The 25,234-nt window shown below is 49.8% G+C and overlaps 1 protein-coding gene across 5 annotated transcripts; it reads left to right on the top strand.

Annotated features, from left to right (window-relative positions):
- Positions 1–1,702: 1,702 nt before the first annotated feature.
- Positions 1,703–24,884, top strand: MOV10 (Mov10 RNA helicase). 5 transcript variants are annotated; one of them, XM_061183679.1, is made up of 21 exons: positions 1,703–1,841; positions 2,045–2,262; positions 14,662–14,865; positions 15,115–15,350; positions 15,546–15,804; positions 17,128–17,262; positions 17,903–18,071; positions 18,842–18,996; positions 19,261–19,437; positions 19,548–19,695; positions 20,096–20,254; positions 20,509–20,612; positions 20,793–20,890; positions 20,992–21,208; positions 22,016–22,133; positions 22,351–22,542; positions 22,770–22,844; positions 23,934–24,059; positions 24,141–24,229; positions 24,484–24,605; positions 24,693–24,884. In XM_061183679.1, exons 2-21 carry the CDS (start codon positions 2,126–2,128, stop codon positions 24,776–24,778), a joined length of 3,006 nt encoding a protein of 1,001 aa, XP_061039662.1. In that variant the 5' UTR covers positions 1,703–1,841; positions 2,045–2,125; the 3' UTR covers positions 24,779–24,884. The 5 variants fall into 5 exon arrangements, with proteins under 5 accessions (XP_061039662.1, XP_061039661.1, XP_061039663.1 ...); XM_061183678.1 differs by lacking the exon at positions 1,703–1,841 and adding an exon at positions 1,909–1,940; XM_061183680.1 differs by lacking the exon at positions 1,703–1,841 and adding an exon at positions 1,919–1,940 and having other exon boundaries at positions 2,080–2,262.
- Positions 24,885–25,234: the final 350 nt, after the last annotated feature.

The following is a 25,234-nucleotide window of genomic DNA, read 5'->3' as shown; positions in this document are numbered from 1 at the left end:
TTCTCCAAAGTATGGTTATCTTCGGAGGCTCTAGGTTTCTTCCAGTAATGTCATTGGCCAGAGTTAACTTTCAGATTGCCTTCAGTGCTTATTTAGTCCCAAACTAAAATCAACTTCACTACTTTAAAGTCAGATACTTATAAGTACAGATGGATTTGGGGAAGGCTTCAGGAAAGTGAGACCTGAGCTGGTTGTGAAAGGTGGGAAGGAAGACCATTCTAGCCATCTAGACAGTCACATGTGAAAATAACGATTACAACTCCAAGGGAAGTGGATTTTTACAGACGAAACTGGTTTAGAGAGGTTCCCTTGTAACAAAAGCCACATAACATCACATTTTCACCCGTTTTTTACTATACTACAGCTATTTGTGTATGTTTTGTGAACATCCAGGAGACAGGCATAAATAGAGAAGGGGGAGGTTATGTACTCAGGAATAATGGGGGCTTAGATTTGTGGATCAGAATGGAGCCAGGATATGGGGATATATGTATACATATAGTTGATTCACTTTGTTATACAGCTGAAACTAACACAACATTGTAAAGCAATTATACTCCAATAAAGATGTTAAAAAAAAAAAAAAAAGAATGGAGCCAGACATTCAGCATGGGTATGGTGGGTGATAGGTTTTTGAAATGGTAAGTAACAATGCAGTTCTGAGGCGTTCACTCTCTTTAATACTCAGGCCTCACCAGATAATTGGGGGAGAAAAAAGATAAAATCTTTGGCTACATTCCTAGTATTTCCCCCTACCTTGCATAAGCAATTTCTAAGACAAGATTTTCCCCTGTTCTGTTTTCCCCCCTCCCTGTAGCTTTGGTTCCCACTGACACTGAATTTCCTATTGCTAAAGCCTGTTTTACTTGGCTTTAGTTGGTTGTTGGCCTGGGAAAAGGTACAGGGGTAGCCCAACTGGAGCATGATCTGGGTTCTGGGCATTCTTCACACTAGGTTAGAAAGAGCGTGTGGCTTCCTACAGGGAATTACTTCGGAGAACAGCACCACCTTGGATATATTTGGAACTCTGGTATTTTTGTTTAAAGATTTTTTTACTGTAACTTTTATTATCTTTGCTCCATCCTAGTGTATGTGTTTTTGTTATTCAGAAGATAAATAGATGCTGAGGCTTGTTTTAGGTTTGTTGTTGTAGCTCTACCCCCTTTAGTTTGTCTTAACAGTCCGTCTTCTGAAACTTCTTTTACTTCTCTTCCTGGTACTGATGCTGTAGTTATTAACCATTTATTGCCTGACGTAACAGTCTCTTGCTCTCAAGAAGCTAATATTTTGATGACTAGGGCAACCCTTAGCTAAATACTAGTAACAATTAAAGAGTAATACAGACTGGAGTGCAATTAAGTGCCCAAATATGTGGCTTAAGCCTCTCCACATAACGAAGCCTATGTGACAGAGAAAAGTAATGACTCTTCGTCCCAGCGGAGTCCCTTGTCCCTCCCTCCCACGCGTACTCACCTTTATCAGAGACACTTGGTTCTTTCCCCCCCAAACTTCTTGGCTCTTACGCCTTCCTCCAAGCGTCTGAAACCCCGAGAAGGGAAAATGGGGGAGGGAGGGGGGGGCGTGCCGCTCGCTTCCGTACTTGCCTGTGTCCCAGGCTGTCTGGGGGAGGTGTTGGACGAGCCGCCCCAGTCCAGCTGCAGCCGACCCAGGTCCCAGTCCCTGCCCTTTGCTCCCCTGCTTTTCAATAAGTCCCGAAGTCCTGGGAGGTGGGCGTGGGAGTAGCCCAAGCTGAGGCTAGGAAGTCCTCCCGGACGGTTCAGGGGGCCCCAGGCGATAGCCACGTTCGGATTCTGGCTGGAAGCCAGGGGAGGGAGCTTGGGGTAAGGGGAGGGCCCTGAGGGAGGGGTCAGACTCCTTAGGAAAGAGTTAATGGGAAGAGGGGGAGGGGATAGGACGAAGAGACCGAAGGGAAGGCTCAGGTAGGAAAAGAACGGAGGAGGGAAGCCTGGTGGGGGGAGAAGGGAGCCTGCAGGATCAGGGGTCAGAGTTAGGGGGTTTCTCCCCTGCTGCACCCTCATCCTAGGGCCGCCAACTTCCCGCCGCGGCGGCGACTTTCAGTTTCATTTCTACGAACCCTCCTGCCTGGGCCGCAGTCGCCGCCGCGATGCCCAGTAAGTTCAGCTGCCGGCAGCTTCGGGAGACGGGCCAGAGATTCGAGAATTTCCTGGTCGATCGGGGACTGGACAGGGAGACAGATCGCGAGCGGTTGCGGACCATTTATAACCAGGACTTCAAGACCAGGTACGGGCCGGCCCACTCCCCGGCCCCAAATCGCGGGCCCAGCTTGCCGCCACGACCCCGGCGGCGGGGCCACCCTTCCCGCCCCGGGGCGCGGAGGGACGCAGCTCCCCCAGTGGCTCCGGCCGGTCCCGGGGCCGCGCAGTGCCCCCTCCCGCTCAGTGCCCACGCCCCGCCCGCGCCGCCAGCGCCGCCCGCAGCCCGCCCGCTCTGCCCGGGCCGGGCCCCTGCGCCGAGTCCCCGTGGAGAGCCTCCCCGGCATCCCGCTCCCCCGGCGGCGCGGGACCAGTCCGGGGAGCCGGGTGCTGCGCCCACGCGCCGCCCGCGGGAGCGGGTTGGGGGGGGCAGCGCTCGGCGTGGGGGAGGGGAGCTCGGGAGGGGGCCCATGCTTTGCGGAAGCGCGGGGAGCGAGCTGCCTGCTGGTGGCTACCCCCGGTTGCGCAAGCTTTACGGGGACCCCCGCCCCCTCGTCGAGGGGCTGCTTTCTCGGTGGTTCACTGTCCCAGAGAGCTGAAGAGACGCCGTGTAGCAGGGAGAGTCTCAGGGAGCTCGGGGAAGAAGAAAAGGGCACAAACTGCATACGTACCAAACCTCCATTAGCACCTGTGGCTTCTCCATGGAGACCCGGGCTGGGGCCAGTCTCCTGGAGGCCCCTTCTCATCCTGTGGCTAAAGGCTGTTTGGTCCCCCTTGCCTGTTCCCATCCAAGTGAAAATCAAAGAGGCTTGTCTTTCTCAAACCACAGAATTGTGCTTCAAAAAACCTCTATCAACAGGCTGCAGTCTTGGGCCGAAGACCAAGGAACAATTTTAAAGGGATAAATGTAAAGACTTACAGAAATAAATACTGGGTGATGGGAATTTAGGCTTACTAACAGACCTCTTGAAAAAGACCGTGGGTTTTCGCACACCAAAAGCCGGATATGGCTGTTAAAAGAGCCAAAGAAGTGTTAGACTGTGTTAATAGAAGTGTGGTTTGGGGTGAGGGGCAGGAGGTAAGTGATTCTCCAGATTGACCAGATCATTTCTGGAATATTGTTTTCAGTAATGAGTGTCACGTTTTAAAAGGGACATTAACGAGCTTGAGCACCATCTGGAGAAGGAGCAAAGATGATGATCTGTTTTGTGTCCTCACACTGTGCTGGGCACTGTGGGGAATATAAAGAAAAATACACAATCCCAGGGGAGCAGAAGAGGCTATGATATGCATACAATGTACTATAATAAATGGTAAAATAGCATGATGATTATAATAGAGATAATAAGAAAAACGCTGGAGGAAAGTACAGAAAGAACAATTACCATGGAGTCACATCATCAACACTTCACATCCATGAATTCACCTATGTCCAAAAAAATCAGTACAACGTGGCTCTGAACAAAAGTGTACGACTTCTTTTGGCTCTGTTAAAGAGATTATTATTCTGATACTTGTTTAAATGGTGAGGAAGACTCTATTTGATTCTGTTACAGTAGGGGTATTGCAATGGGGAGAGAGATCTAGCTCAATTCTCAATACAGCAAAGACAGCTGGGAATGTATAACCAAGAGCAGAGTGAGGGGGTCATGGATGGAAAATCACTAAGAGGAGACAGTAAGGGGCTGGGGGCGGGGCAAAGTTGAGGCCTAATGCAGAAGAGGGTTCAGAGGGGCCTGACTAAAGTTTAGTCAAGGAGAGAGTCTTTGTCATCTCTAAATCAAAGTTACACAATATCTTCCAATACTGGGGGAAAACAGGCTATGTCAGATAACCACAAACAGGCATATAGAAAACCACGTTTACTGTACATTATGGGTGAATTTAAAGGATTTCAAAAGTCATTTTTTAGTATGTACTTGTTTTTAGGCAAGTAAGATACCACTCCCATGAAATTATTAGGGAATTCGATGGAGAAGGTGGCATTGACCTTGGCCTTGGCCTTGAAGGCTAGATATCTTAGTACTTGGAGGAGGAGGAAAGACTAACATGTTGATTCATTCTTTTGTGAAACCCAGTCAAAGAAAGGGAGAAATGTTTGCCTTGAGAAGAGAAAAATTGGAGAGGACAAGGTAGTTATCCCTGAATATTTTAAAGACTGTCCTGGAGGAAAGGATTATACTTTGGTGTCACTCCAGAAGGCAGAACTGGGTTCACTCAACATGGCCCCCTTGGGGAGTTTCCTGGTGGCCTAGTGGTTAAGATTCCGGGCTTTCACTGCCCTGGCCTGGGTTTAGTCCCTGGTCGGGGAACTGAGATCCCCGCAAACTGAGCAAACCGAGTGACGCGGCCAAAAAAAAAAGGCCCTCTCACCCTCCACGGGGTGGAAGAGATTTCTGTTCTGATTAGAGAGAACTTTCTTATGCTATGACCTCAACCCTCATCCACCCAATGGGAATTCATTGCTTCTTCCTCTGGGCTCTCATAGCTTATGCTTCACTCTTGGTTATAGCCAGATGACACCCTGCCTTGTGTTAGAGCTAGTATGTGGCTGTCTCCCCACCAGACTGTAGAGCCTCTGAAGGCAGGGACAGGCCTTTTGTCATGTTGGCGCCTTCCCTCAGTCCCCAGCATAGAGCCTTGTATGTAGTAGATGCTCAACAGAAGCTTCCAGAATCTAATTGAGTTAGTAGGTAGAGCTGATCTATAAGAGAAAAGGCTGTAGGGGAGGTATAGCAAGTCACCTGGTATCAGGAATTCTGGGGCGCTTCCTCCCCTGGGAGGGATAGGTCCCTTCCAACTAGGTTATTTTATGATGTTATGAAGTGCCCTGCTCCCAACGCTTAACTTTTCCCATCTCTCGTTATTCATTTAGCAAATATATTTAATGGGGGCTCTACTGTTTTCTCGGGCCTTGGTTCCTGCCCCTAGAGTGTAGTCTAGTAGGGAGTGGCAGATGTGTAGACAAACGTGTCATTCAGTACTGCAGGAGCTAGTATCGTGCTTTGATAGCTGGAGTTCAAATCCTGACTCTGCCACTTACTAGTTGCATTTGATTTTGACCAAATTTCCCTAACTGTTAAGTGTTTAAAATACTGCCTTTCTCTCAGGGTTGTGTGAGGCCAAAATAAGCTATCATAGGTAAAGCATTTCCCCTGGGTAACAGAGTGCATGGGCTTTGGAAGTGGTAGCTATCATTAACAGTGCTGGTTAGGAGTCCGTTATGGAATAAGTACTGGCATCGTGAAAAGTTTCTTAGAGAAGATGATTCTTGCCTTGGGCAAGAGACTCATTCTCTTATTCAACAAATATTGGCTGAATGCTTCCTATGAGCAAAGCAAAACTGTGTGAATTGCTGTAGATACACAGAAGGAACCTAAAGAAGATGGAGGCAATTAAAACCAAATACTTATTTAATTTCTGTTGTGATAAGTGCTTGTGAGAAAAAGTCTAGGATGCTTGAGAGCATATAACGTGGAGACCTGACCTAGTCTAGGAACCAGAGGTTTCTGGGAGAAAATGATGTTTGAGCAGAATCTCGAATGATAAATGGAGTTAGCAGATGTAAAGCAAGGGGAGGGCAGTCCAGACTGAGAGTAGCACCTTAAAAGGCTGCGGGTGAACTCGCGAGAATGGGGGACAAGAGGCCACAGGGAGGCAGGGGCTGAACTGGGCAGGACCTTGTGGGCCGTGGGGAGGCGTTGTGGGTTTTTCTTTGTTTTGTTTCGTTTTTAATCTTAACCGAAACAGGAAAGCACAAAAATTTTCAAAGTAGGAGACTGACAGAATCAGGGTTTTTAGAAAGATCATTCTGGACCTCTGTCCACAGTAAAAAATACATTTACTTTGGGGTCTGGTATACACAGCTTTCATAGAACAGTTTGTGTCCTTGAAACAGTACTTAGCGTCACTCGCTGCCCTCTGATATTTTTTATTCTATTTTACTCCAGTTTTGCAAGTCCTGGTCTTGACCCACAAATGAGAGTTGCAACCCACAGTTTGTAAATCCCAGAACTATATGTCCCTTTAAGATCGCTTCCAAATGTTGTTAGGTAGTTAGTCAGACATGAGTGGTCCTGCCCCATCCTGGACAGGGTCATCTTTCCCTCCCCCCACCCCCCACCACTGGTGACAAGAACACACCCAGAGACCCTCCCTTTTTTGGTTAAGGACCGCTAAGCTTCCAGCCAGTTTCACGACCAAGCAAGATATCAAAAACCCAATGGGCTTTCCAAACTGCCATCACCGGTTGGCGCAGGGGCACCAAGACCTAAGAGATGACTCAGAGTAACCCAGGGTTCGTTACGCTGTATTTATAATAAATCAGCGTTGCAATTTTTGCCCCACCCCCACCCCCACCCCCACCCCCCTGTGGGTGGGGCGTGGCAGTTTATGCGTAAGCCCCTGTGCGCAAGGAAAAAATTACGTAAGCTAAAGCTGTCAATCAACTTGTCAATCAAATGACGCACGACACAGGCAGGGACTTTTCGCCACTCTCTAAAAAACCAACCTTATGCTCACTGCAGGGCTGCTTCTGGTTCCCAGACAGCCCGCTCTCCTCCCTTCTTGAGAGGGTACTTTTGCTTCGCCTAAAAACTTCTGCTGCTTGCAACTTCTCTGTCTCTCGATTGAATTCTTTCCCTCAAGAGGACAAGAACTGAGGAATGGCCGTTCTACCAGTAACAATCTGGTATTGTGTTCTGAAATACCATTCCTCGGGCTAGTAGGCTTTCCTGAACTGGGTCTAAACGATTAGTCATTTTTCACCCAACAAACAACAGGGGGCAGGGCTTTACAGACCAAGGTTGTCCAACGGTGGCTGAAAAGTCTGGAAGGAGGTGCAGCAGTACCATAGCTGGGAATGGCTGAGGTACTATTTAGAATGGATGTGGGGTGGACCTGTTCTTCGGTTTCTTCTCTAAAATGGGGGGATAATAGTTGCTACCTCAAAGGGTTGTTGTGAGGAGTAAATGAGATAATGCAAGTAGCTACTTAGAACAGCACAAAGTAAGTGCTCAATAAATGTTTTCTATTGTTGTTGATGATGTTATTGTGTTGTTGATGTGTCATTGTTAATTGTGGTGCGTCCGAGTGGGCCATATCAAAGGGTTAGACTTAGTCCTGTAAACCGTGGAGTCATAAATTGGGAGACATTATCTGATTTGTGTTTGTTGAAAACTCCTGCAGACTCTTAGGGGATGGACCAGGAGAGGGTGTGTGAAGTCAGAAGCAGGAGGAACAGTTCATAGGGCTTGGCAAAATGATAAGATCATCAAGCAGTTCACAGAAGAAATATAAATGACTAAGAAACAGAAGGAAAGATACTTGATTATATTAATGATCAGGGAAATGCAGATTTAAACAAGATACCATTCTTTTCCTTATCAGATTGTCAAAAATTTAAAGGATTGAAGATTTCTGATGTTAGGGTCTGGGAAAGGGTTCTCTCAAATGCTTATTAGTGAGAATGTAAGTTTGTACAACTTGTTTGGAGGACAGTTTGGCAAAACTTATCAAAGTAAAGGTTCATTATTCTCTTTGACCCAGAATGATGGTTATTGTAACGTTTGAAATAGCCAAAAATTGTAGGCAGCCTAACTGTCTATCACTGAACAAATAGTTAAGCATACCACAATGCATTCATACTGTGCTATCCTTTGCAGCCATTCAAAAGAGGTGGCTTGGTAAAATGTTGTCATGGAAGGCTGTCCATGGTGGTGAAAGAAGTCTGTTGCAGAATAGTATGTGTAGCACACAAAAAATATGTGTAATTAAAAATGTATTTTTTTTAATTCAGAGAAAAGGGCCTGGAAAATATATATATCGAACAGTTAAGCAGGTAGTTGGGAGTGAGGGAGTGGGAGCCCTTAATGGTTTATGCTAGGTATTCGTCATGTTTAAATATTTTTTAATACTTTTGGTAACCACTCTTTGACATCTCTTTACGCATGCATACTGTCATCCCTTGATATTCGAAAGGGATTGGTTCCAGAACCACGCCCCCTACACACACACACACACACACACACACACCCCGCCCTGCCGATTCCAAAATTTGAGGGTGCTCTAGTCTCTGACATAAAATAGTGTGGTATTTGCATATAACCTATGCAGCATATTCTTCCGGGTTACTTTAATCACCTCTAGATTGCTTATAATACCTAATACAATGTAAATGTTAGGTAAATAGTTGTAAATACAATGTAACTGCTATGTAAATAGTTTCTGGTGTGCAACAAATTCAATTTTTGCTTTTTCCAACTTTCTGGAAACTTTTTTTCCAAATATTTTTGGTCTGTGGTTGGTTAAATCCTCAGATACAGAACCCCTGGATAAGGCAGGCCCGACTCTAGTTACATCACACCTATGTAAGTTTACCAACATGGGATCATGATGATCTAATCCTTTTTGTCGTGGACCCCTCTCATATCAGCATCCCACCCCCATTTCCACGTTCTGCTCCACACTCAGGTAACTCATATCAATCAGAGTTTGTTTGTTTGTTATTGTTTTATTTTTAAAAGATCATGTTATACACATTTTCCATATCCTGATTTTCTTATTCATCAATACATCGTGGAAATGACTCCTAATTGTCTGGTATATTTTTCTAATGCATTGTTGGTTTTTTTGCCAACATTTTGTTATGACAAATTTCAAACATAAAGAAAAGTTGAAATAATTTGATAGTGAACAATCATATACCCTTGTTACTGAACACAAGTTGGTGTGCCCCACGCACAGTGAGGCCAAACAAACCGAACCGTCGGAGTCTGGAGCAGAGAAAGGTTTATTACAGGGCCAAGCAAGGAAAACAGGTGGCTTGTGCAGCGCCCCGATGTTTTTAGGGAGAAGTTTTAATAGGCAAAATCTGGGATGAGAGCTTCTGGGCGTGTGACTTTCTTCTGATTGGTTGGTGGTGAGGTAATAGGGTGGTGCTCCAGGAATCTTTTGCTCAGCCTGAAGTTACCGTCATCCACCTGGGTGGTGGCCTAAGTTCCTACAGAACTCCAAGGTATTGTTATGTATATTCCTTGAGGAGGAACTAGGACCCTGCCCCAAGGCTGCACTATTGTTTCTTGACTTCAACCCCCTTGTTTCTGCATTCCCTCCTTCCCTGATTAGCAACTGTTTGAATCTGCCTTTTGGAACTCTGGGAAGGTAAAGGAGGCTGAATGAAGCTTATTTCTACAAACAAGAAACAAGGGGCACAGAAAGACTTTTGTGCCACAGGATCCTGCTTGGTTTCACCTCACCTGGACTTCTTAATTTGTATTTGACACATGCCTGCCCATTGATCTATCCATCCAGATAGTTAGATATATCCCCGGCATACGGGGATCTTAGTTCCCTGACCAGGGATGAACCCGTGCCCCTGCAGTGGAAGCGGGAGCCTTAACCACTGGACCACCAGGGAATTCCCCATCTAGCTATATGAATTTTTTGATGCATTTCAAAGTAAGTTACAGACATCAGTACAATTCACCCCTAAACACGTCACCATGATTATTATTAACTATAACAGTTCAAAATTTGTTTACGATATACATACATATATATATATATGTATTTTTTTTTTTTTTTGGCTGCGCCTCACAGCTTTTGGGATCTTAGTTCCCCAACCACGGATTGAACCCACGCCCTTGGCAGTGGAAGCGTGGAGTCCTAACCACTGGACCACCAGGGAATTCCCATGTTTACGATTTTTTTAAAGTAAAATTTACCTACAGTGAAATAGACAAATTTCAAGTGTACCGTTCTGTGAGTTTTAACAAATCCATATACCTGTGTGCAACCCCCTATCAAGATATATGACGTCACCCCACAAAGTTCCCTCATCTCCTGTCCTATTTTGTCCTCACCCTTACCCACCCAGAGGCAACCACTTCTCTGATCTTTTTTTTTTTTCTGAGATAGTACCTGTTCTAGAACTTTATGTAATGGAATCAGATAGTATGTAGTATGTACTCTTTTGTGTAAGGCATCTTTCACTCAGCATAATGTGTTTGAGATTCACCCATGTTGTTGTATCAGTAGTTGCTTTTTACCACCGAATATAAATCACAGGGACTTCCCTGGCGTTCCAATGGTTAAGACTCCATGCTTTCAATGCAGGGGGCCCGGGTTCGATCCCTGGTCGGGGAACTAAGATCCCACATGCTGCACAGTGCAGCCAAAAATGTGTGTGTGTGTATAAATCATAGTTTGAAGGACAGTGTTTTCAGTTTGGGGCTATTTTGAATAAAACTGCTGTGCACATTCTTGTACAAGTCATTTTGTGGGCATATATTTTCATTTCTCCTGGGATATACCTAGGGGTGGAATTGTTGGGTCGTAGGATAGATAATATTTACTTTTCTTTTTAATCTTGGGCAAGTTGCTTAACCTCTTTTGGTGGTGGCAGCAAAGTCTTCTGGACTGGTCTTCTGGTGTGACCTTGCCTGGGGTTAGGCTGTCCAAGTTTGGACAATATATATAACCTGACACTTAACATTCCAAGACATTGCACAGCAGTGCTGTGTGGCAGCCAGAGGTTCAATGTTTGCATTGTTATCTATTTTATCTATAAAATAACAGTCTGGAATTATTTGATACTTCTTTCACCCATTCTCCCAGCAAGTACTTATTGAATAAATACCAGTGCTAGGTCTACACTAGATGTTATAGTCGCATTACTTTCTTAATGAATTTTTATTCCATGCATAATATAGTAATATATTCTTTTCATTAAAAATCAGAACATTATGTTATATGTTTGGTTTTACAAGAAACTATCAGACCTTTTTCTAAAGTGATTATACCATTTTATATTCCAACCAACAATGCACAAGCGTTCTGGTGTTTTTGTATCCTTGTCAGCATTTGTTGTTGACAGCCTTTTAAATCTTAGTCATTTGAATGGGTGTGATGCATTCTTTTTAATGGTTGTGTAATATTCTCTAGTGTGGGTGTTTACAACTTATTCAGCTATCTCCCTATTTATGGGCGTTTGTTTCGTTTTCAATTCTTGGCCACTGAGAATGACTCTACAGTAAGCATCCTTGCACATATGTTCTTATATGTTGGTACTTTTCTTTTCCGTAGGATACATTCTCATGAATTAAAGGATACCTGTATATCAGATGTTAGGAGATATTGCCAGATTGTTTTCCAAAAAGTTGTAATACTTCACCTTTCTACCAGTAGTGTATGAGAGTTTTCTTTTCCACATAGCAATACGTGTTGTACCTATTTTCCTTTTTTATCAGTCTAATGGAAATAAAATGATACCTCGTTTTTACTGTAGTTTGCATTTCTCTACTTTTAGATCATCTTTTCATACTTCTGGGTCATTGGAGTTTGCTCTTTAAGTTGAATATTCAGTTTTTCTATTGTTCATCTTTTTTTCCCCTAGAAATCTAGGTGACTAGATGTGTAAAAGAACTGGTGCTTTTTTCAACTAGCATGTACTAAGTTTGTGATTTTTAAAAAAAAAATTTTTTTTTAATTTTTTATGACTGTCACCTTAGACCAAGTGAATTTGGGTAGTAGTAATAGATGTGAGGTATAATTTGAAAGCTACTTAGGTGGTAGCATCTATAGTAGAAGTTGCAAAACTTGCAAAGTGGAGTTCCTCCTGCCCATGTGTCCATGCAGAAGCTTCCAAAGATAGGAGATTTCACCTTAAAACTGTGCTTTGGGCTTCTCTTAAAAGCCAGATCTGGCCATCTTGGGCCTGCATTCCCTGCTGGCAACGTCTGTCTGGAGATGAGTAGCAGTTCCCCCCTTTAGACAGGACTTGTGCTCCTGGGTTTGTCCAGTCCCCTCAGGGTTCCGTTTCCTCCCCAGCACTAAGCTGAGAGCTCCAGGGCATTTCAGAGCACCTGCACTTTTCTTATAGTAGATTATAGTATATTAGTGTAAGAAGGACATGTGTAGGATTACACATGTCCTTCTTACACTAAGGACTCAAAAATGGGACTGTACAGGTGCCTGAGACAGCTGCAGGTATCAGATACCTGTGGAGTCTGGCATCTGTCGGCATTTGAGTGTGTGCCTGATCCATGGAATTTAGTGACTCACTGACCAGGGGGCCCGGGTGAAAGTTTCTGATGACGTCCTGATTTCAGTCCCTTTGCCTGGACCCCTCAGCAGCGTTTGAGCCTGATACCTGATTCTCCTCCCTCTCTTAGTGGTAGCTGCTGTTTTCTCTTCCTCCCTGGGTTATGCTGGCCTCAGGTGTTCTCAGACTACTCACACTCTCTGGTTGTAACTACTACCTGATGTCTCCCTAATATTAAGCTCTGCTTTGCCTTTGGCCCGAGTTCTCAGCTTCTGATTCATGGAGCTAGCTGCCTCCGGACCACGGGGATCTCAGACTGACCATGTCCACACCCAAACGTTGTGGTCAGCCCTTCCAACCTCCTCCTCCTCTTGTTTTTACCTCCTGTCTCAGGAATAGTTCCTGAAGCCAAGCCATTGGTTTGGGTGTTGTCCTCGACTCCTTCCCTCTTCCCAGCCTCCATTCCCTCTCCTGTCCAAAGCCAAATTCTGCTAATTTTATATTCTCAATATCAGATCTGTCCCCTCTTCTATCCTCACCACTGCCTTGTTTGGGCCCTTGTCATCTTTTAATTGGACGATTGCAATGGCCTTCTTCTAACTGGTCTCCCTGCCTACAGTCTTGCCTCCAGCAAATCCATCCTCCAATCCTGATGCCTGAGTGATCTGAAATGCAAATATGATCTTGCCACTCCCCTGCTTAAAACCCACCAACGGGGTGGTTCTGTAACCACAGTGTAGCCTCTGGTGCAGGCTGAAAGTAAGTTGCTACTCTTACTACTACTGCTACTATTAGTACTACTATTGCTACTAATAGGATACTAATAATAGTAGCTAACATTTCCTGAGCATTTTCCATTGTGTTTTCAAATGATTTATTATCTCTTTAAGACAAATCAGAGCCGATTCAAAGTTTTCTGAATGGTATCACTCATTTGCTTGGGGAGAGGGAGAGGGGCAGAGTTATAGGCAGGGGGCACCAGGGAAATGTCTGTAACCATAAATGATCTTATATATGCTAGTGAGTAACCATGCTGATTGAGCCTTAATAGTTAAATAGGCATTACCATGGTTCCTAGGAGCTAGGATTTCCTTTCATTCCCTACAAAGCATGGAGGGTGGGAGGTCAGCTGTCCAGATCTTGAATGTGTCCATGAAGTGTGTCGCACGTGGGGATGTCCTCTGGCTCTTGGGTGCCAGTAAAGGAGGAGAGCTTCTGGCCTTCAGGGTCAAGTGCAGGCTTCATGGCTTGGCATGCAAAACTATGCAAGACCTGGTCCCTGCCCACCTCTGCTGCCTCCAGCCAATCCCTTCCTTGCACTCTTCACTCTAGTACAACCAGACTGGGTGTGATACTAATCAGAGCGCACCTTACTGAGATCTTATGTGCCAAGCACTGGGCTAAGTGGACACCATAGTGTCCGTCTCTCATGTAATTCTCACAGCCACCCCGGGAGATGAGTCTGCCATTATCCCCATTTTATAGAGGAGCAAAGTGAGGCTTTGCGAGGTAACCGAGATGGCTCAGCTAGTGGCAGAGTGGGCGGTCCCCCCAGCCTCTCCGCACGTGTTCTCGGTAGACCCCCCCCCCTCAGCTCACGCTCTGTGCTCCCCCTGCGCCTGAACGACACCCATTCAGCCTTCAGGACTCGGTTCTGATGCCGTTTCTTCGGGAAGCCACCAGGGCTGAGCCCCACCCCGCTGAGCTCCCGACAGCGGGCTGGAACGAATGTGTTCCGTCTGTGCTCCTTGAGGCCTCTTTGAAGCCCCAGCATCTAGCGCAGTGTCTGGCACATAATAGGTCTCTGTAAGTGTTTGTTGAGCTGACTAAACTGAATTCCAGGCGCTGAACCTCGAGGTTGTTGTTCTTCTGACGTTTTCCCTGTCTTCACCTTCTCTAGGCCCAAACAAGCTATTTGATCTCTGGAGAAAGGATCCTTTCCCTCCTGCTTGGGTTCCACCTGCACCCTATGACTTCAGGGGGAAACTGCTGTCTGATCAGCCACCTTGCCCACACACCCTGGACATCTGTACTCTCTGCCCCTCTCTCACTCCTCACCAGCGGGCTGGACCCCGAATCCGCACCCCTGAATCAGCTTCTTCGGCTTCCCCCTCAGCTTTAGCTCTATCCGCTTCAGTGTTTGTATCTTTTCTGTCCCAAATTCCCCCTGCCCCCCACCACAAATCTTCCTTTCTCTCTGTCTTCCCTTAGTCCTACAATTAAATAGCCCATCGTTGGGCTTTTCTCCTTAGAAGTGCACCGTCCACCACCTGCTGTTTAAAACAACCATATTTTGTCTTGAGGGGGTCCCATTGCCTTCCCTGAAAACATTAAAAATTCCCGCCATCCCCAGCCCCGTCCTGTCCCGCACAGAGCGGCCCTCAGATGCCCTCCCCAGCTTGCTGCCCCCGTCCCTCACTCCCCAGTCTCCTCTGCTCCCGGCAGCTTTGGGACCCCCGCCCCTGGCTTCTCCTCCATGCTGTATGGAATGAAGATTGCCAATCTGGCCTACGTCACCAAGACCCGGGTCAGGTTCTTCGGGCTCGACCGTTGGGCCGACGTGTGGTTCCCAGAAAAGAGGAGAATGAAGCCGGGGTCGGAGATCAGCAAACACCACAAGTCGCTGCTGGCCACGATCTTTCATGACAGGTGTGTGACGGGGTGGGGGGCGTGTCTGGCTGGGGAGAGAGGCTGTTGCCTCCGCTTGGGGTAAGGCTCCATCCTGCAAGGACTGGGGGAAAGGCAGGAAAGGAGCTAATTGGCCTGGGGGAGGGGATGGGTTTCCTGAGCACAGCTGGCACTTGGCCAGCCTCCCCAAGCCTGTAACTTTCTCGGAGGGCAACCCCCAGGCTTGGCTGCTGCGGCCCCAGCCGTGCTCTTGACTCCCACTCTCCCCAGGGCTGAGTATCTTCACGGGAAACATGGGGTGGACGTGGAGGTCCAGGGGCCCCATGAAGCCCGAGATGGGCAGCTCCTTATCCGCCTGGATTTGAACCGCAAGGAAGTGCTGACCCTGAGGCTTCGGAACGGAGGAACCCAGCCTGTCACCCTCACCCACCTCTTCCCATTCTGCCGGACCCCCCAGTTTGCCTTCTGCAATGACGACCGGGAGCTGCCCTGCCCACTGGGCCCTGGTGAGTGGGTTCCCAAAGGAAAGAGCCTCTGGTGGACAGAGTCCTGCCCTAGGAAGGTCTGATGCTTCAGGACCGTGCTGTTGCTGGCCCGGGGGCTCCTACCTTGGGATGGGGCTCTGGGGGGGGATGTCAGTGTTGGGGTGCTGGTGGGAGGATCCCTTCCCCACCCTGACTCACTCAGCCATCCTCTCCCAGGTGAATGCTATGAGCTCCATGTCCACTGTAAGACCAGCTTTGTGGGCTACTTCCCAGCCACTGTGCTCTGGGAGCTGCTAGGACCTGGGGAGCCAGGCTCAGAAGGAGCTGGCACTTTCTACATTGCCCGCTTCTTGGCCGTCGTGGCCCACAGCCCCCTGGCAGCACAGCTGAAGCCCACGACTCCCTTCAAGCGGACCCAGATCACTAGAAACCCTGTGGTGACCAACCGGATAGAGGAAGGAGAGAGACCCGACCGGTAAGTCCTCCCTCCAACCCAGTCCTGGCTGGGGGTGTCCCAACAGCACAGTGTGGGCCCTTGGGAAGAACACAGAGCCCCCTTTCCTAACTGTGAGTTAACTCCTCCAGACCTCAGAGACCTTTTCTGTCTAGGAAGAAAAGCAGATATGAGGACAGTGTGAAAAAATTTCAAGTATTTTTGACTATATGATGGATTATCAGTCAGCCAAGGTGGACACGTGTCTGTCTCTCTCTCTCTCTCTTTTTTAACAGCTTTATTGAAACAATTCATATACCATACGAGTCACCCATTTAAAGTGTACAATTCTGTGGTTTTTTTAGTATGTTCACTGATATGTGCAACCATCACCACAATCCGTTTTAGAACATTTCATCACCCCAAAAAGGAGCCCGTACCCTTTACTTATCACCCCTTTTGCTCCCCATTCCCTCCCAGCCCTAAACAGCTACTCGTCTACTTTGTGTAGATTTCCCTCTCTGGACATTTTATATGAATGGAATCATATATGTGTAAACAGCTCTTTTTGACATGTCCAGGTGTTCACAAAATACTGAACAAACCGTAAGACCATTGTGCTCTTTTTGTTAAAAATATGTGTGTAGGGGAATTCCCTGGTAGTCCAGTGGTTAGGGCTTCGAGCTTCCACTGCAGGGGGCATGGGTTCTACCCCTGGTCAGGGAACTAAGATTCTGCGTGCTGCACAGCACGGCCAAAAAATTAAGTAAGTAAGTACATAAGTAAAAATATATGTGTATAATACAATTTGACAAAGAAAAATGTCTGGAAGGCTACATACCAAAAGGTTAACATTGGTTATCCCTGGATGGTTAGAACGTTGTTTATTTACTCATTTATTTATTACCTGTTTTCTGATTTTTTTTCTCTGATGAACATGTATTGTTTATGTACCTATCTATATGCATATATATGTGTGTGTATATATACATTTTTTTTTTTTTTTTTTTTTGTCCACACCATGCAGCTTGTGGGATCCTAGTTCCCTGACCAGGGATTGAACCCGGGCCCCCTGCAGTGGAAGCACAGAGTCCTAACCACTGGACCGCTAGGAAATTCCCTATATATATATTTTTTTAAATGCTTCCAAGTATCATGCTTTCCAAAAATGAGGATGGTCCAACCTTGGCGTGAGCAGCCTCATGAGACAGTGAGTCCTGTCTCCTAGGGCAAAGGCTGCCGACCCCCTTCAGCAGTAGTGTTGAAGCAGAGCCTTGTGCTTCCTCCAGGGAGGGGCCTTCTCAGAGACTCTGAAGGTGAAGGGTCTCTGTGTTTGTAATAGCTTTTCTTCTCTCCCTCCTGCAGTGCTAAGAGCTATGACCTGGAGTTAAGTATGGCACTGGGAACATACTACCCACCCCCCCGCCTCCGGCAGCTGCTCCCCATCCTTCTTCAGGGAACAAGTATCTTCACTGCCCCAAAGGAGATTGCTGAGATCAAGTAAGTACCACCCCTCTGCACCCTTTGTGCTGCTTTATATGTTTCTTTTCCACTGGCTTCTTCCCACTGCCCCATGCCTCTGTCCTCAGCCCTCTGTGCTCAGTTCATTCTTCCCCTTACTGAGCACACGCCATGTGCCAGGCACCATTCAAGGTGAATCACTCGCATGATGGCCCTGACATCCTAGTTGGGGAAAGTGAGCATCTATATCATCTTATTTCATGTAGTGATGAGTGCTATGAAGAATTAACTAAAGCTAAAGCAGGGTAAGGGGTGGGCTGTGCTATTTTGCAGAGGGCAGCTAGTCCTGGCCTCTTTGAGGAGGTGACACTTGAGCAGAGAATGACATTTGAATGAGGTGAGGGTGTGAGTAATAGAAGGATCTTGGAGAAAGGATGTTCCAGGCTCCAGGATCCACAGTGCACATGCGAGTCAGGTCTGAGGTTGGGGGGCAGGGGCTCCCTTCTTGGAGGCCTCTGACCCCCATCTGCTTCTCTGCCCTTCTAGTCTTCCCCGATTCCTGATGTCTTCATAGTCCCAGAGCTGCAGGGGGAGAGGGTGGATGCTCCCGGACATGGGGGTTGCCTGACCCATCCCGTTCCCGTCCCCTCCCTCCAACCCCCCCACCCATCACTGCCAGGGCCCAGCTGGAGACACCCCTGAAGTGGAGGAATTACGAGGTGAAGCTCCGGCTGCTGCTGCACCTGGAGGAGCTGCAGATGGAACACGACATCCGGCACTATGACCTGGAGTCGGTGCCCATGACCTGGGACCCCGTAGACCAGAACCCCGGGCTGCTCACGCTGGAGGTCAGGGGTTGGATCGGTAGTGGGGAGGATGGACTCGAGTTAGCCAACCCACAGGCTGTGGGAAGAACAAAAGGAAGATGAAGTTTTTCCTGTCCCAGAGGGCTCAGCAAGTTGCCGAGTGGGCATCTGGGCCCCAAAAGAGGTGTCAGAGCAAGGCAATAGGGAGGACTGGGGTTTTAGTCTAGACTTTGCTACCACTGGCTGTGTGACCTTGGGCAAGTCTTTTGCTATCTCTGGGCCTTAGTTCCCTCACCTGAAAAGCATGAAGCTGGACTAGATAATTCTTAGAGCCCTGTCCAGCTCTCAGATGTTGAATGTGTACATCTAAGCCCGGAATTACACACGAGAATGGATTCCTGCACACTTGTGCTGAGAAAGGCGCTCAGTGAGAAGGGACGGCAGGTGAGGATGATCAGGGAAAGTTTCCTACAGGAATTGAGTTTTGAACAAGATTTTAAAGGCAGAGTAGGAACAGAGCTGGCCAAGAGGGCAACCGGACTTTCTGGGAAGCTGGCCTCCAAGTCTTGAAATCATGCCCTGGAGGGTTTCCAGGATTCCTGGGCTCAGCATCTTTGAGCACCTTGGGCAGACTTGTCCCTTCCTCATCTCCCCTGACTCTTGCCCTGTCTGGCAGAAGAGGAAAGAGGCAAAGCTCCCTGAACCTGGGGTAGAGGGTAGATCCTCAGAACTTGTGTCTCAGTTGGGGTCTGGAGTGGGCCCTCCACTGGCCATCTCCGGGCTAGAAGCTTGCTGGTGTTTGTGCCCCATAGGTTCCCGGGGTGGCCGAGAGCCGCCCCTCAGTGCTGCGGGGTGACCACCTATTTGCCCTTTTGTCCTCTGAGACACACCAGGAGGACCCCGTCACCTACAAGGGCTTTGTGCACAAGGTGGAACTGGACCGGGTCAAGCTGAGTTTTTCCACAAGGTAGGTATTGGGGGAACCCTGAGCTGCAGGAAGGTCTCCAGGTGTCCCGGAGGCCAAGGGAGGAGGGTGTTTCTCCCCAGAGTGAGTGGGACCCCAGGGACAGGGCAGGGGGACCCTGAGATGCCTCACCATCTTCCTCTCCTGGAGGATTGCTTGGAGGTCTGGGAAAGGGAGTGGAGTTGGAGTAGATGGAGAGAGTCCTGGCCTTTTATTGCCCACCCCCCCAGTTGGAATTCTTCCCCCTCTCTCTCCCCCTTCCCAAAGCCTCCTGAGCCGCTTTGTGGATGGGCTGACCTTCAAGGTGAACTTCACCTTCAACCGCCAGCCCCTGCGGGTGCAGCACCGTGCCCTGGAGCTGACGGGGCGCTGGCCGCTGTGTCCCCTGCTTTTCCCTGTGGCCTCTCGTGGGGTCCCGCTGCTGCCCTCAGATGTGAAGCTCAAGTGAGACTGTGGGCAGGGGCTCTGGGGCCACTTGGAGTGTGGGTGTAGGGGACGGGGTCAGGGAGGCCTCTGGGACGCGGACAATATCGTGTTTGTGGCCCCTCCGCTAGGCTGTACGACCGGAGTCTGGAGTCCAACCCGGAGCAGCTGCAGGCCATGAAGCACATTGTTATGGGTACCACCCGCCCCGCCCCCTACATCATCTTTGGGCCTCCAGGCACTGGCAAGACTGTCACCTTAGTGGAAGCCATCAAGCAGGTGGGGCCTGAGCGTAGACCTGTGGCCTACACTCTGACTCCCCCCCTCCCCGTGACAAAGCAGTTGTCCCCAGGTTCTGGTTCCTTCCGGCTCCCTGAACGCATGCCCCTGAACTGGCCTCGAGGGCCAGTGTGGCTGTCGAGCACTGCGTGCAGCTTGGGTACTGCACGTCTCAATCCCCGTAGGCTTGTATAATTACGGCAACAGTTTTCCAGCATTAAAGGGCTGCCGGACTAGCAGGGGGCTGCCGATCTGAACTTGCCTTTTGAGTCACTCCCTCCCTCAGCAATGGGAGGCAAATGCCACACTGCGCCAGCCTGAGTCACAGGCACATTTCTCCCTCTCCCCTCCCCCTGGAGACCAGAAGCTGCTTCCCACACTGTGCTCATCCCCACCCCAGGTGGTGAAGCACTTGCCCAAAGCCCACATCCTGGCCTGTGCTCCGTCCAACTCGGGGGCCGACCTCCTCTGTCAGCGCCTCCGGGTCCACCTGCCCAGCTCCATCTACCGCCTCCTGGCTCCCAGCAGGGATATCCGCATGGTGCCTGAGGACATCAAGGTACTTGGGGAAGGCGGGGGACCAAGGGGTGGCGGGTGCTGCTCTGGGTAGGCGCTGGGGCCAGGAAACTAGGAGACCTGGATTCTGATACTCGCTGTGTGACCTTGGGTGGGTCAGGACTGCTCTCTGGGCTTCAGTTTCCCTGTGTGTAAAGTGAGAGAGGTAAATAAAATTGCCTGGGGGGGCCCAGACCCAGAGCGAGGGTGAGAATGGAGATGGAGCCAAGCTGACTCCCCTCCCTGCACAACCTTCAGCCCTGCTGTAACTGGGATGCAAAGAAGGGGGATTACGTGTTTCCTTCCAAGAAGAAGCTGCAGGAATATCGTGTCTTAATTACCACGCTCATCACTGCCAGCAGGTGGGAAGTGTGTGTGTGTGTGTGTGTGCATCTCTTAAATTGTGTGTTAAGAGGTAGCAGGCTGGGGAAATGGGGAAGAATGGTGCCTGGGGAGTTGGGGGGAGGGCCAGCTTGGGGGAGCATTCAGGTTTGGTAGTCGCGTGCCTGGATGTGACCCCTGCCTGGCCTGACACCTCCCAGGTTGGTCTCAGCCCAGTTTCCCATCGATCACTTCACACACATCTTCATCGATGAGGCTGGCCACTCCATGGAGCCAGAGAGCCTGGTGGCCATAGCAGGTGAGGGGTTTCGGGGGCGGGGGGGCTGCGAGTGTGTCACCCCACATGGCATCGGGGAGGTCCCACCACACACCTTTCTCCTCACGTTACCCATCTCCCAGGGCTGATGGAAGTCAAGGAAGCAGACAATCCAGGAGGGCAGCTGGTGCTGGCAGGAGACCCTCGGCAGCTGGGGCCTGTGCTGCGTTGCCCGCTGACCCAGAAGCATGGGCTGGGGTACTCACTGCTGGAGCGGCTGCTCACCTACAATGCCCTGTACAAGAAGGGCCCTGATGGCTATAACCCCCAGTTCATAACCAAGCTGCTACGCAACTACAGGTATCCCGCACCCTCTGTGTCATCCCCTGCCTTCACACCCTCTGCAAGCCCAGCTGGCGGCTCCATCCCACAGTCCTCAGAGGCTGCGTGATGCAGAAAGACTATCAGCTGGAAGGTGGGAGTTCTTCTCGCCAGTCCCGTCACTGCTCCTCCAGTTGCTTATCTGTACCTCAGGGGATGGTCAGTGGTTCCTAGACACCGGAATATATCTGATGCTGGTCCCAGGTGAAGTTTCTAGGCGTCCAAGGAGAAATGAGAAAAACAGGGACAATGTATTTTTTCATAAACCTAATGGCTATTCAAGTTAAAGAGCTATGCTTCCTTTAGTCAGTGAGTTCATATATCTAAAATGCTCAGATGAGTTCCTACATCTTTAGTTCCTTAGATGAGTCCACTAGGAATTCAATAAATGTTAGCTGTTGTGTTAGTACTGCTGATATTTTTGGATTTAGCACATTATCTCATCCAATAATGGCGACAGTAGGTGATTCTTGCTTTTGTATTGTCCTTCCTTGGCAAAATTGAAACTTGAGAATGGGCCCCTAATTCCTTGGTGTTTTCATTTAAATTTGACTGGTCTATGAAATCTGTGGATTGGATGTTCTCAGGAGCCACATTTGGTTCTGCTTTCTGTGGTTAACAGTGCCCAGCAGCAAAAACTGTAGCTGAATGAGTCTGCTATGCAGTGGGCAGGAAGACAGGAGGATAGTGTGTGTGAGCTCCAAGCAGGTGGAGCGGAGGTCCCTGAGGGTGGGGCAGAACTAATCCGCCCCCCTGGTCTTGCTCTTCCTTCCTTCTGCCTCCCAGGTCTCACCCCACCATCCTGGACATTCCTAACCAGCTGTATTATGAAGGGGAGCTGCAGGCCTGTGCGGATGTTGTGGACCGAGAGCGCTTCTGCCGCTGGGAGGGTCTGCCTCGACAGGTGAGGCTGAGCGGGGCTGGGGCTCAGGCTCCTACCCCTGTACCCCAGCCTCCCTCTTACTGAGGGTGCTGGGTAGCAGGAGGCTCTGAGTAGAAGCCATGAGCCCCTCCCTTTGTCACCTAGGCCTGGGATCCCCCACTCCCTGGAAGGGTTTGAGGGTGGGAGGGAAGGGAGGCAGGGAGGTCCAGCTGAGGGTTTCCCCTGACTCCGTGTCCAGGACTTTCCCATCATCTTTCACGGCGTAATGGGCAAGGATGAGCGTGAAGGTAACAGCCCGTCCTTCTTCAACCCCGAAGAGGCTGCCACGGTGACTTCCTACCTGAAGCAGCTCCTGGCCCCCTCCGCCAAGAAGGGCAAAGCCCGTCTGAGCCCCCGAAGCGTGGGCGTCATCTCCCCATACCGGAAGCAGGTCAGGTCCTCAGTTCCCATCAGGGGTGGGTCCCCCCAGATGGTACCTCCTTAGCCAGACCACTAGGCAGAGGGTCCAGCTCAGGCCTCCGCTGGCCCCATATCTCAAAAGAGTGCAGAGGTCAGCTGCATCTCCCTCTTTGCCCCCCAGCTCCCTGGCCTCCTGCCTGGCACCCTCTTGCACTGGTGTAATGGCATGAGAGAAAGGCACCTGTCCCCATCTTCCAGGTGGAAAAAATTCGTTACTGCATCACCAAACTTGACAAGGAGCTTCGGGGACTGGATGACATCAAGGACTTGAAGGTGACCCTCACCACTGTTTCACATTCCCTCCCTGACTTCTGTCCCCCTCGCTTCCCCACTTCCAGACACCTCCTCGGGTCCCTGCCCCACTGCTGCAGGCCAGCCCAAGTCCCTGCTCCACCCTCGCTGCCTGAGACAAACTTGGGCTTTCCCCAAGCCTCTCACTCCTGGAGATCCCAACTTGTAGGTCTGGGATGGGACCCGGAAGCCCGCATGTTTAGCAAGCACCTCACATGATTCTTATGATCAGGCTGGTTTAAGGTCTCTGCCCTAAGGAGAAAGTCCAGGCTCCCCAGCCTGCCTGACCTGTCATGTGATGATGTCCCCACTCACCTCTCCCACCCTCTGAGTCAGTCGGCAGCTCAGTTCTTTCTCAGATAAGAATCACCTGGAGAGCTTTTAGTGCTGCCAGCACCAGGGCTCCACCCAACCAATTAACACAGCTATCTGGGGGCAGAGCCAGGGCATCAGGTTTTTCTATGGGCTCCTCAGGTGATCTCCCGTGCAGCCAGGGTTGACACCCAGGGCTTTAAGAGTTAGAGGCCTCTCCCATGGAAATTCTGATTCTGGAGGTCTGGGTTAGGGCCTAAGGTTACATATTTTTAACAAGTACTGAGTGATTATCTTCAGGAAAGTTTGAAAAACACTGCTGAGTTATTGTTCTTTGCAGTCCTGTTTTCTTTGCTTAGAACCCTTTCGAGCCCCCACCCCTTTAACTGGATTCAGCCTTCAGGTTTCAGCTTGCATGGCACCGTCCTGTCCTCTTTCCTGCCCAGCAGGACACTGGCTCACTCCACTGTGACAATTGCCCTCAGGCTCACTGAGGCGAGGCGGGGCTGGTCCCTGGGTCCCCCACTGCCTCCCTCCTCTCTAGGTGGGCTCCGTGGAAGAGTTTCAAGGCCATCCCTCCTCTCTAGGTGGGCTCTGTGGAAGAGTTTCAAGGCCATCCCTCCCCTCTAGGTGGGCCCCGTGGAAGAGTTTCAAGGCCATCCCTCCCCTCTAGATGGGCCCCGTGGAAGAGTTTCAAGGCCATCCCTCCCCTCTAGGTGGGCCCCGTGGAAGAGTTTCAAGGCCATCCCTCCCCTCTAGGTGGGCTCCGTGGAAGAGTTTCAAGGCCAGGAGCGCAGTGTCATCCTCATCTCCACCGTGCGGAGCAGCCAGAGCTTTGTGCAGCTGGATCTGGACTTTAACCTGGGTTTCCTCAAGAACCCCAAGGTTCAGGGGCTGGGGGGTGGCAGGGACTCCTCCTTCCTGAGGGCCCTTCCCTGCCGTGACCCCAGCACTTCTTCTCATCAGAGGTTCAATGTGGCTGTGACCCGGGCCAAGGCTTTGCTCATCGTGGTGGGCAACCCGCTCCTGCTGGGCCACGACCCCGACTGGAAAGTGTGAGTATCCCACCCGCGATCCCTCTAGGTGGCCACAGCCCCCAGCCTAGGATAGCTGTAGTTTTATGAAGCACCCTTGGGGCTCAGTTAATATTCCAATCTGTTTATCTTAACAATATCCCCATTTGCCACGGTTAAGTAACTTGCCCCAAGGCACAGGCCCCTTATGCAGGACCAAGGCTGGGCCTCCAGCCTCTGCTGGTACTCGGCCAGCCTTGTGCAGCTGTGTGTGTGAATGTCCCTGTACCCCACAGATTCCTAGAGTTCTGTAAAGAAAACGGGGGGTATACCGGGTGCCCCTTCCCTGCCAAACTGGACCTGCAGCAGGGGCAGAACTTACTCCAGGATCTGAGCAAACTCAGCCCCTCTACCTCAGGTATGGCTGGGCCAGGGTGGGCTACGTGGGGGACAGTGCTGAAGGAAAATGTAAGTTACTAACAAAGCTGGCCTCCTCTCTTTATAGGACCCAAAAGTCACGACTACCAGGAGCGGGAGGGTGAAGGGGGCCTGCCCCTGCAAGTGGAGCCGGAGTGGAGGAATGAGCTCTGAGGACCGCCCACCCGACCCTTCCCCTGCTGCTAACATCAAGCTGCTAACAATTGGGGGAAGGGGGAGGAAGTAAAACTGAAAAAAAAAAAGCTTATTCTATGCAAAAGCCTCCTTGTCTCTTCAGCCTGGCCCCAGCTTCCTGAACTCCCAAGATGACCTCACAGGGGAGGGTGGGACTGTCACACCAGCCCAGGGCCATACCCCTCCCCCCGCAAAGGAACCCAACCCCCATGTCCAGGGGAGGAAACCTAGTGGGAGGTGGCAGGGAAGCCACCCACAGGCTTCTAAGTTTAGCCCAGTGCTCCAGACCACTCCCCTCACCCGCCTCCAAGGCCCAGAGCCAGGCATGACCTCATCCTTTTCTCCAAGACTCCACCCTGCCTGCCTGGGAGTCCTGCCTTTGCAGACAGGGGGCCAGCCTGGCAAGCACCCTGGAGAGATGGGACTCCAGGCTCA

Source organism: Eubalaena glacialis, chromosome 3 (genome assembly GCF_028564815.1).
Source record: "Eubalaena glacialis isolate mEubGla1 chromosome 3, mEubGla1.1.hap2.+ XY, whole genome shotgun sequence".
In the NCBI taxonomy this organism is placed as follows: Eukaryota; Metazoa; Chordata; class Mammalia; order Artiodactyla; family Balaenidae; genus Eubalaena; species Eubalaena glacialis.
Note: the sequence above shows the minus strand (reverse complement) of the source record. Positions and strands in the feature narration are given on the sequence as shown.

Excerpts from the sequence above, each read along its gene's own strand:
- MOV10 (XM_061183679.1), top strand. The coding sequence starts at position 2,126 with ATGCCCAGTAAGTTCAGCTGCCGGCAGCTTCGGGAGACGGGCCAGAGA. Across the intron at positions 2,263-14,661 it reads AACCAGGACTTCAAGACCAG|CTTTGGGACCCCCGCCCCTG; the intron begins GTACGGGCCGGC and ends TGCTCCCGGCAG. Across the intron at positions 19,696-20,095 it reads TAGTGGAAGCCATCAAGCAG|GTGGTGAAGCACTTGCCCAA; the intron begins GTGGGGCCTGAG and ends TCCCCACCCCAG.